This window comes from Nycticebus coucang, chromosome 21 (assembly GCF_027406575.1).
Source record: "Nycticebus coucang isolate mNycCou1 chromosome 21, mNycCou1.pri, whole genome shotgun sequence".
Classification (NCBI taxonomy): Eukaryota; Metazoa; Chordata; class Mammalia; order Primates; family Lorisidae; genus Nycticebus; species Nycticebus coucang.
Window position 1 is genome coordinate 35,614,478 of NC_069800.1, and position 16,649 is coordinate 35,631,126.

At 39.9% G+C, this 16,649-nt stretch overlaps 1 protein-coding gene across 7 annotated transcripts in view; it reads right to left on the reverse strand.

Annotated features, from left to right (window-relative positions):
• The window catches only part of PTPRA (protein tyrosine phosphatase receptor type A), a 203,475-nt gene that overhangs the window by 56,413 nt on the left and 130,413 nt on the right, over positions 1-16,649 (reverse strand). For 6 of the 7 annotated variants that reach the window (XM_053574772.1, XM_053574765.1, XM_053574770.1 and 3 more), the window contains one exon: positions 4,701-4,727. The exons of the other annotated variant lie outside the window; for it this stretch is intronic. In XM_053574772.1, coding sequence (XP_053430747.1) covers positions 4,701-4,727 — 27 coding nt within the window. The remainder of the gene's footprint in view (positions 1-4,700; positions 4,728-16,649) is intronic. 7 annotated transcript variants of the gene reach the window in all.

The following is a 16,649-nucleotide window of genomic DNA, read 5'->3' on the forward strand; positions in this document are numbered from 1 at the left end:
TGTTCCTCAAAGCACATGGAAATGATAGAATATAAAAATAGTAATGAATAAACAGCATATGTGAATGGCAGGAAAGGTTGGTATCTATAGACCAGAAATGTCAGATTTCTGGAAGACAAAACAGATGGGATTTGGCTGCCCAAGAGGTCAATCCGTGCCCGAGAACCTCCAGCTGAAAACTAAGTACTAGTTTTACCTGTTTGGGCCTCAAGCTCAGAGTCAGCGGGGACTGGGGATGAAAGTGGACCTTGGGACACCAGGATGGTATTTAAACAAAGGCCTGCCAACCCAAGGCCAGTATACCCACATGCCAAAGGACAAGCTGGGGTTTTCCATCCAGACTCAGAAAAACAAGAGTAGGGAGTTTGTCATAGAGCACAGTGAGGACTTTCTTTTTATTTGGGGGGAGGGGGGAAGGGAAGGAGGAGGGGCAAACTAAAAGCTGCATATATATTTTCTCAAACTCACACTAATGACATTTTGGGCTAGATAATTCTCTGTTGTGTGGCTCTGTTGTGTGCATTGTACAATGTTTAACAACATCCTTTGCCTCTAACTACTAGATGTCAATTGTGATGACAAAAAGTATCTCCAAACAATGCTAAATGCCCTTTGTGGGGGAAATTGCCCCTGGTCCAGTATGACTGGTCTATATCTACCCTTCCCCTCCCTGGATTATTTTGAAGCGAATCTGAGACACATCATTTCAATTATAACTACGTCAGTATGCACCACTAATGGAACCATAATATCATTATTCCATTTTAAAAGTATTAAATAACATCAATTCCTTAATATCAGCTAATATTTTTCAGTTACTGTTTAAATTCCTCGGATTGTCTTATAAATGTCTTTTTTGTTCCGTTAAAATTGGCACTAGAGTGAGTCTACCCATTATATGTGATTTCTAGATACACAAGGCCTACAGAGGGTTTCCTGGGTGGGCCCTAAAGATAGAAAAAGAACATAGTTAGTGCCTGAGGTAACTACAGCCACAGGAGAGGAAGAAGGGGAAAAGAAAAGGCAGCTTGTCTAGAGGATATCTGTGTCTTGTCCCAATTTCCTGGACCATCAGTGAACAGCTGGTTTAGGATATATATTTCTGTTTGTCCTCCTGAAGGGACATCTACTGTGTTGCACATTCCAGGCCACTCAATGCTATAGGGCAAAGGGCAACCAGAGCCCTACAGGTGACCTTCATAAATAAGGAGGAGACAATAGTAGCCCTGGGAAACAGAGATAAGAAAGAGAATAATTTTTTTTTTTTTTTTTTTGTAGAGACAGAGTCTCACTTTACCACCCTCGGTAGAGTGCCATGCCATCACAGGACTCACAGCAACCTCCAGCTCTTGGGCTTTCACGATTCTCCTGCCTCAGCCTCCCAAGCAGCTGGGACTACAGGAGCTCGCCACAACGCCCGGCTATTTTTTGGTTGCAGTTCAGCTGGGACTGGGTTTGAACCCACCACCCTCGGTATATGGGGCCGGCGCCCTACTCACTGAGCCACAGGTGCCACCAGAAAGAGAATAAATCTTTTAAAAATATATTGTTAATTTGTACAAGAGGATGCTATATTGTTGTTGTTGTTTTTTTTTTTTTCAGAGACAGAGTCTCCTTTGTCACCCTCGGTAGAGTGCCGTGGCATCATAGCAACTTCCAGCTCTTGGGCTTAGGTGGGTCTCCTGCCTCAGCCTCCTGAGTAGCTGGGTCTATGGGAGCCTGCCACAACGCCTGCCTATTTTTTTGTTGTAGTTGTCATTGTTTTTGGGCAGGCCTGGGTCGGTTTTTGTTGTTGCACTTTGGCTGGGGCCGGGTCTGAACCCACCACCCTTGGTATATGGGGCCGACACCCCACTCACTGAGCCACAGGCACTGCCTATATTGATTTTTTTAAAGCCACTTTTTAAAAAGGAGCAATCTGAGTATTAAGGAAGAGTTCTTAGGAAACAACAAAAAGATTAGAGAGGAAAATCTCATTAGAAAGGCTGAACAGGAGAACAGACATAACTGAAAACTAAATTAGTAATATGAAAGAGCAAATCATGGAAGCTCCCAGGACACAGAGCAATAAGATATGAAATTAAGAGAGAAGAAAAAAGAAACATCTGGATAGATCTAGGAGATCCAATATCTACCCAATAGACATCTCAAAGAAGAAACCAGTAAGAAAGGAGGGAAAGAAATAACACAAGAAAGTTCCCTGAGTTATCAAGCCAAAAGAAACCATCTAGTTGGAGGAGTAATATGGAAAAAAAGATCTTTAATTAGATGCATCCTGAAAACCTTCTGAAATTTTGGGTTGAAATCAACCAACCAACCACAGGCCACTTAAAAATGTTCAGTGGAAGAAAGTCTGACTACAGAGAAGAATCAGATTCACTTATGATTGCTTATCTAAAACATCATTGCTAGGAACCAATGGTGTACTTTCTAAAAAGTTCTTAGGATTTTGACCCTAAAGTTAATCTAGCCAAATTTTCTTATCAGCATCAAAAGAAAGCCATTTTCAGAGATATGGGGCTACAGGGTTTGATAGACCCGGGAGTTCAAATTTCTATTATTTATTCACTAGTAGTGTGCAGTAAATCTCTTAGAATGATTTACAAAATGTAAATATAATAGCACTTTCCATTTCTCGGAGTTAATGGGAGATTCAAAAGAAGACACATTTGCAAAGTGCCTGATATGAAAGGAAAAGAATTGGCCTTGGCATCCAGAAGCTCACACGCTAGCAGAGAACCTCAGACCAGCTTCCTAGGCTCAAGCAGGTCTTTGTCTGGAATAGGGGCAGGCAAAACTACAGTCCAAATCTAGCCCACTGCCTGTTTTTGTAAATAAAATTCTATTGGAAGACAGCAATGTTGGTTAATTTATACATCACCTATGGTTGCTTTGGGATTAGGAGAGGATAGAGAGAGTGTGTGCACAAGTATACCTATAGTTACAAACTGAAATTATTCATTATCTGGCCCTTCATAGCAAAAGTTTGCCAACCTCTAATCTAGAATGTAATTGCCACCTTCTCTTACACAATTCTAGCTCAGATATCACCTTTTTGGTTAAATCCTTCTCTTATTGCTCCCCTTAAGTTATGGAAGTTAATTGCTACTTCCATAATATTATGTACCTAGTCTGCTACAACCATTATCACATTGGATTAAGGTCAATGTTATGTGTCTACTAAATGATAAATTCTGAAGCCAAGATTCAAGACCTCCCCCTGCCAATATCCCTGAGCTCAATATTTATTCTTTCATTCAATATACAGACTAAGTGACTACTTGTCCCAAGCAGATCCTGAGAACGGAGCAGTAAACAAAGCAAAATTCTCTGCCTATAGGCATAGGAGACAGGATAATAAATAGGAATAGGAAACAGGACAATAAATAAGAAATATATTAATACAGGCAGTGAAGTAGTGATAAGTGGCATGAAGAAAAATAAGACAAAATGAAAAAGAGAATAGGGGGTTCTATTTAAGATGGGTGGTCAGGAAAGGTCCTGAATGAATGAATGAGGTACCAGAAAGGCAAGGAACATCTCAGAACTGTTTATGACCACTAGGAGAGGTGACAACTACAAACAATAAGGAAAATGGGGAGGTCTACCACTTTGACTTTTGATTTTTTTGTAAGACTGGTTAAAAGAGCAGTTTTAGGGAGCAAACATAAGTATCTATTGAAATATAAACCTTTTAAGTTCTACTTATTTGATGGTAAGAGTCTGGTAAATAAATCTGAATGGCAAGGACACTGCATTAATCCTATGCTTAGTTGCTGAGTTTAGGAAAGTGAGAAATCTGTACACAGTATGGTAACCTATCACCATTCCTCACCAAATAAGAGTGGCAGATGGACATTACCGAGTATCCACTTTTATAACTCAAATGCTCCCTAATTAGTAGGACTTCATAAGCCTCCAAATGTTCCATTACTTAATTAAATAATGGAGTCAGACAAAACATCTCAAAATATCTGATTTGATAAAATAGAAAATCATGATGAAAAAACGCTTCACAGAGTAATATTTTCCAAACTCAAATGTAATAATCATTTCTTAGAATGTTGGATGATCTCTCTCTTTCTCTCATGCTCTTTGATGGCATCCTTATTGTTATCTTAGGCAAAATGAGCCACACTTATGCACAAGAGTATCCATGTCTTCTTGCTTTATGATGACCAGAGATTCAGCAGTCTATCTTCAACCACAGACACAGCATCTCAGGCTACAGGAACTTTACACTAGAGGGCTGAAAATCCATAAAATCCATATAAAGCCACAAAGAGTCAACGTTTTACAGACTAAGAGAAAGACAATGCAAAGCCAGAACAGTCAAATGTACTTGTGGCCTAGAAATCATAAATAACCTATGGTATAAAAGTTACAGCCTGATATCTATTAAGGCTAATAATAAGGTGACAGGACAAAGTAAGATATGTTAATCGTTATTTTATTACTTGTCAAAATACATGATAGCTTAGTTAGATTCCATACTCTACATTTTAAAATATATTACATACAGTACTTACTTGTACTGCTCTTTCTTATGAAGTTAATATGGAATCAACTTAAGGGAAAGTAACAAACAACACAGCCACAGATGCACAAGGTTACTACAGACTGCGAGCAAAGGAAACACAGATGAATGATGTACACTGTGTAAAAGAGACAACAGATATAATATAAGGTGAGTGGCTCACCTCTTCTGTCCTTTGAGTCAGAATTACCTGTGTAATAAGTGAAAAACAGAAACACTCAGGTTAAAGAAGAACATTACTGTTCGATTTAGGGCAAAACTGAACAAGCTCCAAGAATAGGATACTTTCCTTCATGTATATACATATAATGTGGGAGCTAGAAATGAGGTATACTCCAACAACCAGGAAATAAGATCGCCCAGATTAAATAAACTTTAATCAGTGTCTGGCTTTCTCCCTGAGTACACAAACAATGAACGATCAATATTCACTAAAAGTACAAGAATGTAAAGAGAAATAACATGTGATCTTAGAGGACTTTGTGGTTCTGGGTCCATTAAAATATAAGAGGGCAAAACTAAGTAAGGATATAAAAGACCTAAATGATAAGAGGTAATAAAATTTAACTAGTATATCCCAAACTCTACATGAACAGAGAAAACCTTCTTTTCAAAAGCCTGTGGAATATTCACAAGCCCTTATAAATTCCCAATAATACAAACAGTACAATATTCTTTTATCATAATACAATAAACTTAGAAATTAACAAAGTAAGAAAACACTTGAAAATTAACATAAAAGCCAAAATCGAAAAATACTTAAAATAATAATGATGTTGAAAACACTTTTGTGCAGAACCTGCTATCTCTCTCCTAGTATTAGTCTCTTCCTCTTTTTGCCTTTGATTCAGAATGCCTGTTTTTTAGCTGGACACAAGACTGCCAAGCTAGAGGTCATATTTCTGAGGCTCCTTTATGCTATGTATTAATTACATGATGAATTCCAGCCAATGGAATTGGAGGTGAGCAAAAGCAATGTGGGTGGGCAGTGCATGTCACTCAGTGAGTAGGGCGCTGGCCACACATACCCAGGGTGGTGGGTTCAAACTTGGTCTGGCCAAACTGCAACACAGGAAAAAAAAAAGCTGGGCATTGTGGTGGGCACCAGTGGTCCCAGCTGCTCAGGAGGCTGAGGCAAGAGAATCACCTAAGCCCAAGAGCTGGAGGTTCTGGAAGCTGTGATGCCAAGGCACTCTACTGAGGGGGACAAAATGAGACTCTGTCTCAAAAAAAAAACAAAAAAAAGCAGGTAACTTCCATGTCACATTCTTTGGAAAAGAAATTATTCCCATTCCTTTTGTTCTTCCTTTCCAGAGGCTGGAACTAGAACCCAGTGATGACGAACCATCTCTAGCAAGCACATAAAGGCAATATTGTTAGGATGGCAGGGCTTCCAGAGAAAAAGGAAGGTGGTCTGTAATGAGATAAAGTCTCCTGCCTATCTCTGGAATGTGACTAGGAAGAGAAAGACACTTTGGTCTTAAGTCAAGTTGGTTTATCTTTGTCAGAGCAACTTAGACTGCACACTAATACAACTACCTACCAGAACACCTATGGAACGTGCCCACAGCCATGCTTATGCAAAATTCACAGCATAAAATGTTCACTAACTGGAAAGAATGAAAACAATCATTCAATGCAAAAATATTTTTGAAAGTGCAAAATAAATCTAAAAAAGAAAGAATAAGAATAAAAAAGTAGTCAATGAAATAGAAAACTACCCTAACCTGTAGCTCAGTGGTTAGGGTGCCAGCCACATACGCAGGGGCTGGCAGGTTCGAACCTAGTCCAGGCCTGCTATACAACAATGACAACTATAACAACAACAACAAAATAGCTGGGCATTTTGGTGGGCGCCTGTAGTCCCAGCTAGTTGGGAGGTTGAGGCAAGAGAATCACTTAAGCCCAAGAGTTTGAGGTTGCTGTGAGCTGTGATGTCACAGCACTCTACTGAGGGTGACATAATGAGACTCTGTCTCTAAAAAAAAAAGGAAAAAAAAAAGAAAACTGAAAAACAACTGAATAAATATATAATAGCAGTTCTTTGGAAGACAAAAGCAACAAACCATGAAACAGACAAATGGTTAGTCAACCAAAACAAAAAAAATATAAAATATATGAAATTAAAAATATTCACAGCAATGTAGGAAATTAAACAATCATGAGATAACTTTTCTTCAAGTTCATTCAAAATTTGAAAACATAAATGAAACGCAGTTTTCTATGTAAACTTTCAAATTATTTTCAAGAAAAACAAAACACTAAAAACTAAAACTTATCCAAAATAGCAAATAGAAATAGCTCGCAAATATCAACAGTAAAAAGTGCTAAATGAAATAATATCAAACAGAGTGCAATCATTCATTATAAGAATGATAACAGACATGAGCAAGTAGTTGCTTTTGCCAGAATACAGGCAATATAAACATTTTAAATCTATTTGTAGAATTGACCATAACAAATCAAAAGAAAAAAATGCAGAGATCTTGCTCATTCATTCTTGACATAAATGCTCATTAAAACAGAAATAAATTGATATATCCTGAATATGACAAAATACATTTCTCTCAATCCAGGAGTCAGGTTCATGTATGATGGAAAACTACTGAAAATGTCTCCTTTAGCTTCAGGTAAAAAAGCCAATACTATCTGCTTTTACCTCTGCTCCCTAACTTTGTTCTGGGAATACTTACCAATGCAATTAAATAGCAGAAAGAAAAAGGCCTAAAAATTTAGAAGATATTTGCAGATAAGATGATTTGAAGATAATTCTCGAAGGAAATTACTTCAAACACTGAGAGTTTTAATACAGTCATAAAATATATCTACAAAAGTCAATAACTTTCATATCTCCAACATCAGCCAAGAAGACATAATATTCAATTTATACTAACAAAAACAAAAGATGTTTTTAAAAATAGGACTTGTGTAAATGGAATATATCGTATTCTTGGACAGGAAGAGTCAGCATCTTAAAGATGTCATTCTTCCTGTTCATCTATACCTTTTTTTTTTGTAGAGACAGAGTCTCACTTCATGGCCCTCAGTAGAGTGCTGTGGCATCACACAGCTCACAGCAACCTCCAACTCCTGGGCTGAAGCGATTCTCTTTCCTCAGCCTCCCGAGTAGCTGGGACTACAGGCGCCCGCCACAACGCCCAGCTATTTTTTGGTTTGCAGTTCAGTTGGGGCTGGGTTTGAACCTGCCACCCTCAGTATATGGGGCCGGGCCTTACCGACTGAGCCACAGGCGCCGCCCATCTATACCTTTAACATAAGCAATAAAAATTTGTTTTCCAGCTAGGGAAACTGATTCTAATATTTATAAGGAAAAATGATCAAAATTGCTAGCAAAATTATGAATAATATTAACGACAACATGACTCACCTTATCAGATATACAATATTTTACCAAGGTATAATTATTAGAACACTAGGGTTTTCTATAACAACAGAGAAAAAGATCAACAAAGCTCTCCCTGGAATGTATTTTCACTTTGTATAGCTCCCTTCTTTTCTGCAGTAAAAGCTGTTTGTGTGGAATTGCCCTGGCTCTGTTTGTGATTTTCTCAAGCAAAGAGCCAAAGAACTAGGACAGTAGCCTGCAAAGAGGCTGGACCTGACAAAACCTTTCTCAAGGTACCTTTATTTTAGGCCTATAGCACCCGGTATTCTCAGGCAGTATGAGGCAGCCTATGAAAAGACCCACGTGAAGAGGAATCCAGGCCTGCCATCAACCATTGACTTTCCAGATTAAAATTTGGAGGCAAATTTTCCTTAAGAGGATACCAAGTACCAGTATCTTCAAATGCTGATAGGCTGTTAGGACATAAAAACTAACCCCCCAACAGCTTACCTGCAACTGGGCACGATGAGTCTGGGGAGATAAGATTCTAGGCATCTCTGGCTGGTGGGATCTGCCTATAATCATCCCTCTGAGGATATAGGGAGCCAGCAAAGGGACTTCTGGACTCCAAGAGGAGAACAAAAACAGTGGAAAACTGGCAAGTGGTTGCATGTGTTCGATCGACCTAATCCCGCCAACAGCTGTAAGTACAAGCATCAGTGAGACTGCAAACCGGAAAGGCCCTACCTGTGAACTGTTTCGGTGTTTTTGGACTTGGTACTCAGTTGAACTGCCTTGAGAAGAGCTTGAGCAAGAGTGTGGAGAACTTTGGACAGTGTCTAGGGCCCCAGACTGAGCCAGACGGAGCTAATAGTGTTCGGCTGTAGGCCGCAGGGAGCCATTGTGAGAGAACTGCCCTGGCAAGCTTGGCCCTCAGGGTCACAGAGCAAGGATTGTGCGGGAGCCAGTAACCTAGTGACTGAGCAGCCTAAAGGCAGGGACTGAGCTGCCTTACAGTCTTAACCCTCAGGGGCAGAGTGAGACCAGTTTTGGCACACTGGAACCTCAGGCTGTTGCTCTGGGTAGAGTACCATGGTGTCACAGCTCATAGTAACCTCAAACTCCTGGCTTGGCGCCACCCAGACCTCCATAAGAGCTGCACCAGGAACCCTGACCTACGACCTGAGCCCGCTGGGCCTCTGCATGCTCTGACCAGGAACTGCAGGAGCCGCGCAACCCTGTGTTCTCCCTCCTGTACCCTCCCTGCCTCCACACTGGCCCGCTCGTCTAACCAGGGATACTGGTAGCCATGTGCACTCTGGAGCCCTCCCTGCCTCTGCACACAGCCCTTCTCCTGGCCAGAGACTGCTGGAGCCTTGGTCTCTATGTGCCAAAGTCACTAGGTGCCAGGCACTCCCAGAACCGTGCGCACCACCTCCCGCCCTGTTACTGGATCCGGGTGTGTCACACTCCGGAGCTGCTTCCACAACCAGAACTCCCTGGCTGGGGCAGCCCCAGAGGAACTACACAGGGTTACTCCCTACAAAGATCCAGCAACAACACAAGTGATCCTGCTGGGGTCTAATCTTGGAGAGACACCTCCCCAACCTTGAGGACGGCCAGAGGCAATGGTGAAATACAATCATGAGGTGAAATCAACAGAAAAACTCTGGCAATATGAATAATCAGAGCAGATCAACTCCCCCAAGGATCAATGCGGCACACAAAGTACAAGATCCCATGCACAAACAAATAGCTGAGATGTCAGAAATTGAATTCAGAATCTGGATAGTAAATGAGATCGAACTAGAATTCCAAGGAGTAACCCAAAAGATATCTCAAGAATTCAACAAATTCCAAGACCAAATGACCAAAGATTTTGACACATTGAGACAATAAGTTGCAGCCCTCAAAGATCTGAGAAACACAGTAGAATCCCTCAGTAACACAATGGAGCAAGCAGAAGAAAGGACTTCTGACATTGAAGACAAAGCTTTTGAACGCTCCCAAACTCTCAAAGAGGAAGAGAAGTGAAGGGCAAAAACAGATCACTCTCTCAGAGAGCTCTGAGATAATTCGAAGAATACCAGTATTTGTCTTATAGGAATCCCTGAAAGTGATGAAGTGGCTTCACAAGGCACAGAGTCTCTTCTCCATGAGATTATGAAGGAGAATTTTCCAGACATGCCAAGAGATTCTGAAATTCAGATAGCAGTTTCAGAACTTCAGCACGACTCAATGCAAATAAGACATCCCCCAGACACATCATAATCAATTTCACTGAAGTTAATATGAAGGAGAAAATTCTGAAAGCAGCAAGACGAAAGAAAACCATAACCTACAAGGGCAAGGATATTAGAATAACTGCAGATCTCTCTGCTGAACCCTTTCAAGCTAGAAGACGACGGTCATCAACTTTTAATCTCCAAAAACAAAATAACTTTCAACCCAGGATCCTGTACCCAGCTAAACTGAATTTCATTTATGACAGAGAAATTAAATACTTTAATGACATTCACATGTTGAAGAAATTTGCCATAACTAAACCAGCTCTCCAGGATATTCTCAGACCTATCCTCTATAAAGACCAGCATAATCCTCCACCACAAAAGTAAACCCACCCAGAAAATTTTGATCAAATTCCAACTTCCACAGTCGCAAAAGGATTAAAAATGTCCACCGGACTCTCGAAAGGCTTATCAATATTCTCGATTAATGTGAATGGTTTAAATTGTCCTCTAAAGAGGCACAGGTTGGCTGACTGAATACAAAAACTCAAGCCAGATATCTGCTGCATACAAGAATCTCACCTTACATTAAAAGACAAATATAGACTCAAGGTGAAGAGATGGTCATCTATACTCCAGGCAAATGGAAAGCAGAAAAAAGCAGGCGTTGCAATCCTATTCGCAGACGCAATAGGCTTTAAACTAACCGAAATAAGGAAGGATAAGGACGGACACTTCATATTTGTTAAAGGTAATACTCAATATGATGAGATCTCAATTATTAATATTTATGCACCCAACCAGAATGCACCTCAACTTATAAGAGAAACTCTAACAGATATGAGCAATTTGATTTCCTCCAGTTTCATAGTAGTTGGAGATTTTAACATCCCTTTAGCAGTGCTGAATAGATCCTCCAAAAAGAAGCTAAGTAAAGAAATTTTAGATTTAAACTTAACCATTCAACATCTGGACTTAACAGACAACTACAGAACATTTCGTCCCAACAAAACTGAATACACATTCTTCTCATCAGCCCACAAAACACACTCCAAAATTGACCACATCCTAGGCCACAAATCTAACCTCAGCAAATTTAAAAAAATAGAAATTATTCCTTGCATCTTCTCAGACCATCATGGAATAAAAGTTGAACTCAATAACAACAGGAACCTGCATACCTATGCAAAAACATGGAAGCTGGGACGGTGCCTGTGGTTCAAGCAGTAGGGCACCGGTCCCATATGCCGGAGGTGGTGGGTTCAAACCTAGCCCCAGCCAAAAGCCACAAAAAAAAAAAAAAAAAAAAATTCATTAAAAACAAAAAACATGGAAGCTAAACAACCTTTTGCTGAAGGATAGATGGGTTATAGACAAGATTAAGAAGGAAATCACCAGCTAGGCGTGGTGGCTCACGCCTGTAATCCCAGCACTGTGGGAGGCTGAGGAGGGAGGATTGCTTGAGCTCAGGAGTTTGAAGCTTGTCTGAGTGAGAGTGAGACCCCGACTCATGGAAAAAAATGGAAAAACCCAGCTGGGCGCCGAGACGAGCGCCTGTAATCCCAGCGGCTTCTGAGGCTGAGGCAGCAGATTCCGGAGTCTGAAGTTGCAGTGAGCTACGATGCCATTGGCCTCTGCTCAGGGCATAGGGTAGAACTCTGGCTCAACAAAAAAATAAAAAAGGAAATCACCAAATTTTTGGAACAAAACAACAATCAAGACACGAATTACCAGAACCTCTGGGATACTGCAAAGGCACTCCTAAGAGGAAAATTTATAGCACTGCAAGCCTTCCTCAAGAAAACGGAAAGAGAGGAAGTTAATAACTTAAAGGGACATCTCAAGCAACTGGAAAAGGAAGAACACTCCAACCCCAAATCCAGCAGAACAAAAGAAATAACCAAAATCAGAGCAGAATTAAATGAAATTGAAAACAAAAGAATTATACAACAGATCAATAAATCCAAAAGTTTGGGTTTTAAAAGATCAATAAAATAGATAAACTTTTGGCCAACCTAACCAGAAAAAAGAGAGTACAATCTCTAATTTCATCAATCAAAAATGGTAACAATGAAATAACAGACCCCTCAGAAATTCAAAAAATCCTTAATGATTACTACAAGGAACTCTACTCTCAGAAATACGAAAATCTGAAAGAAACCGACCAATACCACCTGGAAGTATGCCACCTACCAAGACTTAGCCAGAATGAAGTGGAAATGTTGAACAGGCCTATATCAAGTTCTGAAATAGCGTCAACTATACAAAATCTCTCTAAAAAGAAAAGCCCAGGACCAGATGGCTTTACGTCAGAATTCTACCAAACCTTTAAAGAAGAACTAGTACCTGTATTACTAAACCTCTTCCAAAATTAGAAAAAGAAGGAATATTACCCAACACATTCTACAAAGCAAACATCACCTTGATCCCCAAACGGGGGAAAGACCCAACAAGAAAAGAAAATTATAGACCAATATCACTAATGAATATTGATGCTAAAATACTCAATAAGATCCTAACAAACAGAATCCAACAACACATCAAAAAAATTACACACCATGACCAAGTGGGATTTATCCCCGGGTCTAAGGCTGGTTCAATATATGTAAATCTATAAATGTAATTCAGCACATAAACAAACTAAAAAATAAGGACCATATGATTCTTTCAATTGATGCAGAAAAAGCTTTTGATAATATCCAGCATCCCTTCATGATCAGAACACTTAAGAAAATTGGTATAAGAAGAGACATTTCTTTCTTTCTTTTTTTTTTTTTGTGGTTTTTGGCCAGGGCTGGGTTTGAACCCACCACCTCTGGCATATGGGACCAGCGCCCTACTCCTTGAGCCACAGGCGCTGCCCCAGAAGAGACATTTCTTAAACTAATAGAGGCCATCTACAGCAAACCCATAGACAATATCATATTGAATGGAGCTAAATTGAAATCATTTCCACTTAGATCAGGAACCAGGCAAGATTGCCCATTGTCTCCACTGCTCTTTAACATTGTAATGGAAGATTTAGCCATTGCAATTAGGGAAGAAAAGGCGATCAAGGGCATCCACATAGGGTCAGAAGAGATCAAACTTTCGCTCTTTGCAGATGATATGATCGTATATCTGGAAAACACTAGGGATTCTACTACAAAACTTTGAGAAGTGATCAAGGAATATAGCAATGTCTCAGGCTACAAAATCAACACCCATAAATCTGTAGACTTTATATATACCAATAATAAGCAAGACGAAAAAACAGTCAAGGACTCTATTCCTTTCACAGTAGTGCCAAAGAAGATGAAATTTTGGGGAGTATATCTAACAAAGGACGTGAAAGATCTCTACAAAGAGAACTATGAAACATTAAGAAAAGAAATAGCTGATGATGTTAACAAATGGAAGAACATACCATGCTCATGGCTGGGAAGAATCAACATTGTTAAAATGTCCATACTGCCCAAAGTAATATATAATTTTAATGCAATTCCTATTAAAGCTCCATTGTCATATTTTAAAGATCTTGAAAAAATAATACTTCATTTTATATGGAATCAGAAAAAACCTCGAATAGCTAAAACATTACTCCTCAGTAAAAACACAGCAGGAGGAATCACGCTACCAGACCTGAGATAGTGATCAAAACAGCATGGTATTGGCACAAAAACAGAGAAGTAGATGTCTGGAACAGGACAGAGAACCAAGAGATGGATCCAGCTACTTACCCTTACTTGATCTTTTTTTTTTTTTTTTAATTTGGCCGGGGCTGGGTTTGAACCCGCCACCTCCGGCATATGGGACCGGCGCCCTACCCGCTGAGCCACAGGCGCCGCCGATCCCCTTACTTGATCTTTGACAAGCCTAATTAAAAACATTCAGTGGGGGAAAAGATTCCCTATTTAACAAATGGTGCTGGGTGAACTGGGCTGGCAACCTGAAGAAGATTGAAACTGGACCCACACCCATCAGTATTAACTAAGATAGACTCTCACTGGATAAAAGATTTAAACTTAAGACATGAAACTATAAAAATACTTGAAGAAAGTGCAGGGAAAACTCTCGAAGGAATCCGCCTGGATGAATATTTTATGAGGAGGACTCCCCAGGCAATTAAAGCAGGATCAAAAATACACTACTGGGACCTGATCAAACTAAAAAGCTTCTGCACAGCCAAGAACATAGTGAGTAAAACAAGCAGACAGCCCTCAGAATGGGAGAAAATATTTGCAGGTTATACCTCCGATAAAGGTCTAATAACCAGAATCCACAGAGAACTCAAATGTATAAGCAAGAAAAGAACACGTGACCCCCATCTCAGGGTGGGCAAGGGACATGAAGAGAAACTTCTCTAGAGAAGACAGATGCACGATCTACAAACACATGAAAAAAAGCTCATCATCCTTAATCATCAGAGAAATGCAAATCAAAACTACTTTGAGATATCACCTAACCCATGTTAAGAGTAGCCCACATAACAAAATCCCAAAACCAGAGATGTTGGCGTGGATGTGGAGAAAAGGGCACACTTCTACACTGCTGGTGGGAATGCACACTAATACGTTCCTTCTGCAAGGATGTTTGGAGAATACTTAGAGACCTAAAAATAGACCTGCCATTTGATCCTATAATTCCTTTACTATGTTTATACCCAGAAGACCAGAAATCACAATATAACAAAGACATCTGTACCAGGATGTTTATTGCTGCCCAATTCCTAATTGCTAAGTCATGGAAGAAGCCCAAGTGCCCATTGACCCACGAATGGACTAGCAAATTGTGGTACATGTATACCATGGAATATTATGCAGCCTTAAAGAAAAATGGAGACTTTACCTCTTTTGTGTTTACATGGATGGAGCTGGAACATATTCTTCTTAGTAAAGCATCTCAGGAATGGAAGAAAAAGTATCCAATGTACTCAGCCCTACTATGAAGCTAAATTATAGCTGTCACATGAAGGCTATAACCCAACTATAGCACAAGACTATGAGGAAAGGGCCAAGGAAGGGGAAGAGAGGGGGGAGGTTAGGGTGGAGGGAGGGTTGAAAAAAAAAAGAAAAAGATCAACAGAAAATTCACATACGATGAGGCCAGGTGAATTGGCTCACATCTGTAATCCTAGCACTTTGGGAGGCCAAGGCAAGACAGTTCCTTGAGCCCAGTAGTTTGAGATCAGCCTAGGCAATATAGTGAGACTCTACCTCAACAAAAAAATAAGCCAAACATGATGGCATGTGCCTGGAGTCCTAGGTACTTGGGAGGAGGCTAAGGAAGGAGGATCACTTCAGCCCAGGAACTTGAGGTTATAGTGAGTTAGGATCCCACTATTGAACTCCAACCTGGGCAACAGAGTGAGACCCTATCTCTTAAAAATAAAGCAAAACTGAAAAAAAAAAAAAAATTGCCCCTAAATACTCACGTAAGTAGCTGAATAAGTATCTGAATTCAGTATAAAATAAAGGTGGCATTTCCAATCAGTGAAGAAAAAACAGATTATTTAACTAAGTGGTATTGGGACAACTAGTCAGCTATTCGGGGGGAATAACAGTTCCATAGCTAATACTGTGCATCAGAATAAATTCTGGATGAATCAAAAATTTGAGTACACACATATATACACACACAAGAAGGAAACTATAAATGTCTAGAAGAAAACTATTTGGAATAAGGAAAGCATATGACCTGATAAACTAGAAAACATTTAGTTAAAACAAACTGGTAAGTATTTACATTTTTAAGATTAGAAATTGCTAATCCTAGCACTCTCAGAGGCCAAGGCAGGTAGATTGCTTGAGCTCAGGAATTAAAGACCAGCTTGACCAAGAGTGAGACCCTGTCTTCTACTAAGAATAGAAAAATTAGCCGGAGATAGTGGCAGACGCTGGTAGTCCCAGCTATCTGGGAGGCTGAGGCAAGAGGATTGCTCAAGCCCAGGAGTTTGAGGTTACTGTGAATTTAGGATGTCAGAGCACACTACCTACACAGGGGACAGAGTGAGACTGGGTCTAAAAGGAAAAATTGCTAATGGTATCTTCTGCAATGCAGAAAAGCTAGATATACCACTAGGGAAACATATTTGGCAACTCTGCCATAGGCAAAAGGCTCATTTCTTGAATGTACACAAATGAGCCAGGAAAACATGACACTCTAGTAAGAAAAATGCATAAAGATGGGAGGCTAAGGCAAGAGGATGACCTGAGCCCAAGATTTTGAGGTTGTTGTGAGCTATGATGCTACAGCACTCTACTGAGGGCAACAAAGTGAGACTCTGTCTCAAAAAGAAAAAAAAAAAGGCATAAAAATATCAACAGAGAGTATTCAGGAAAAGAAATGTAAATGATCTTTAACATTATGGAAAGTTGCTCAACCTCATTCAGAGAAATGCAAATTAAAACTATGAAACTAATTTATGGCTTTCACATGAAAGCTATAACCCAGTTATAACCTAAGAATGGGGGGGGGGAAGGATGGGTGGAGGGAGGGTGATTGGTGGGATCACACCTGCGGTGCATCTTACAAGGGTACATGTGAAACTTAGTAAATG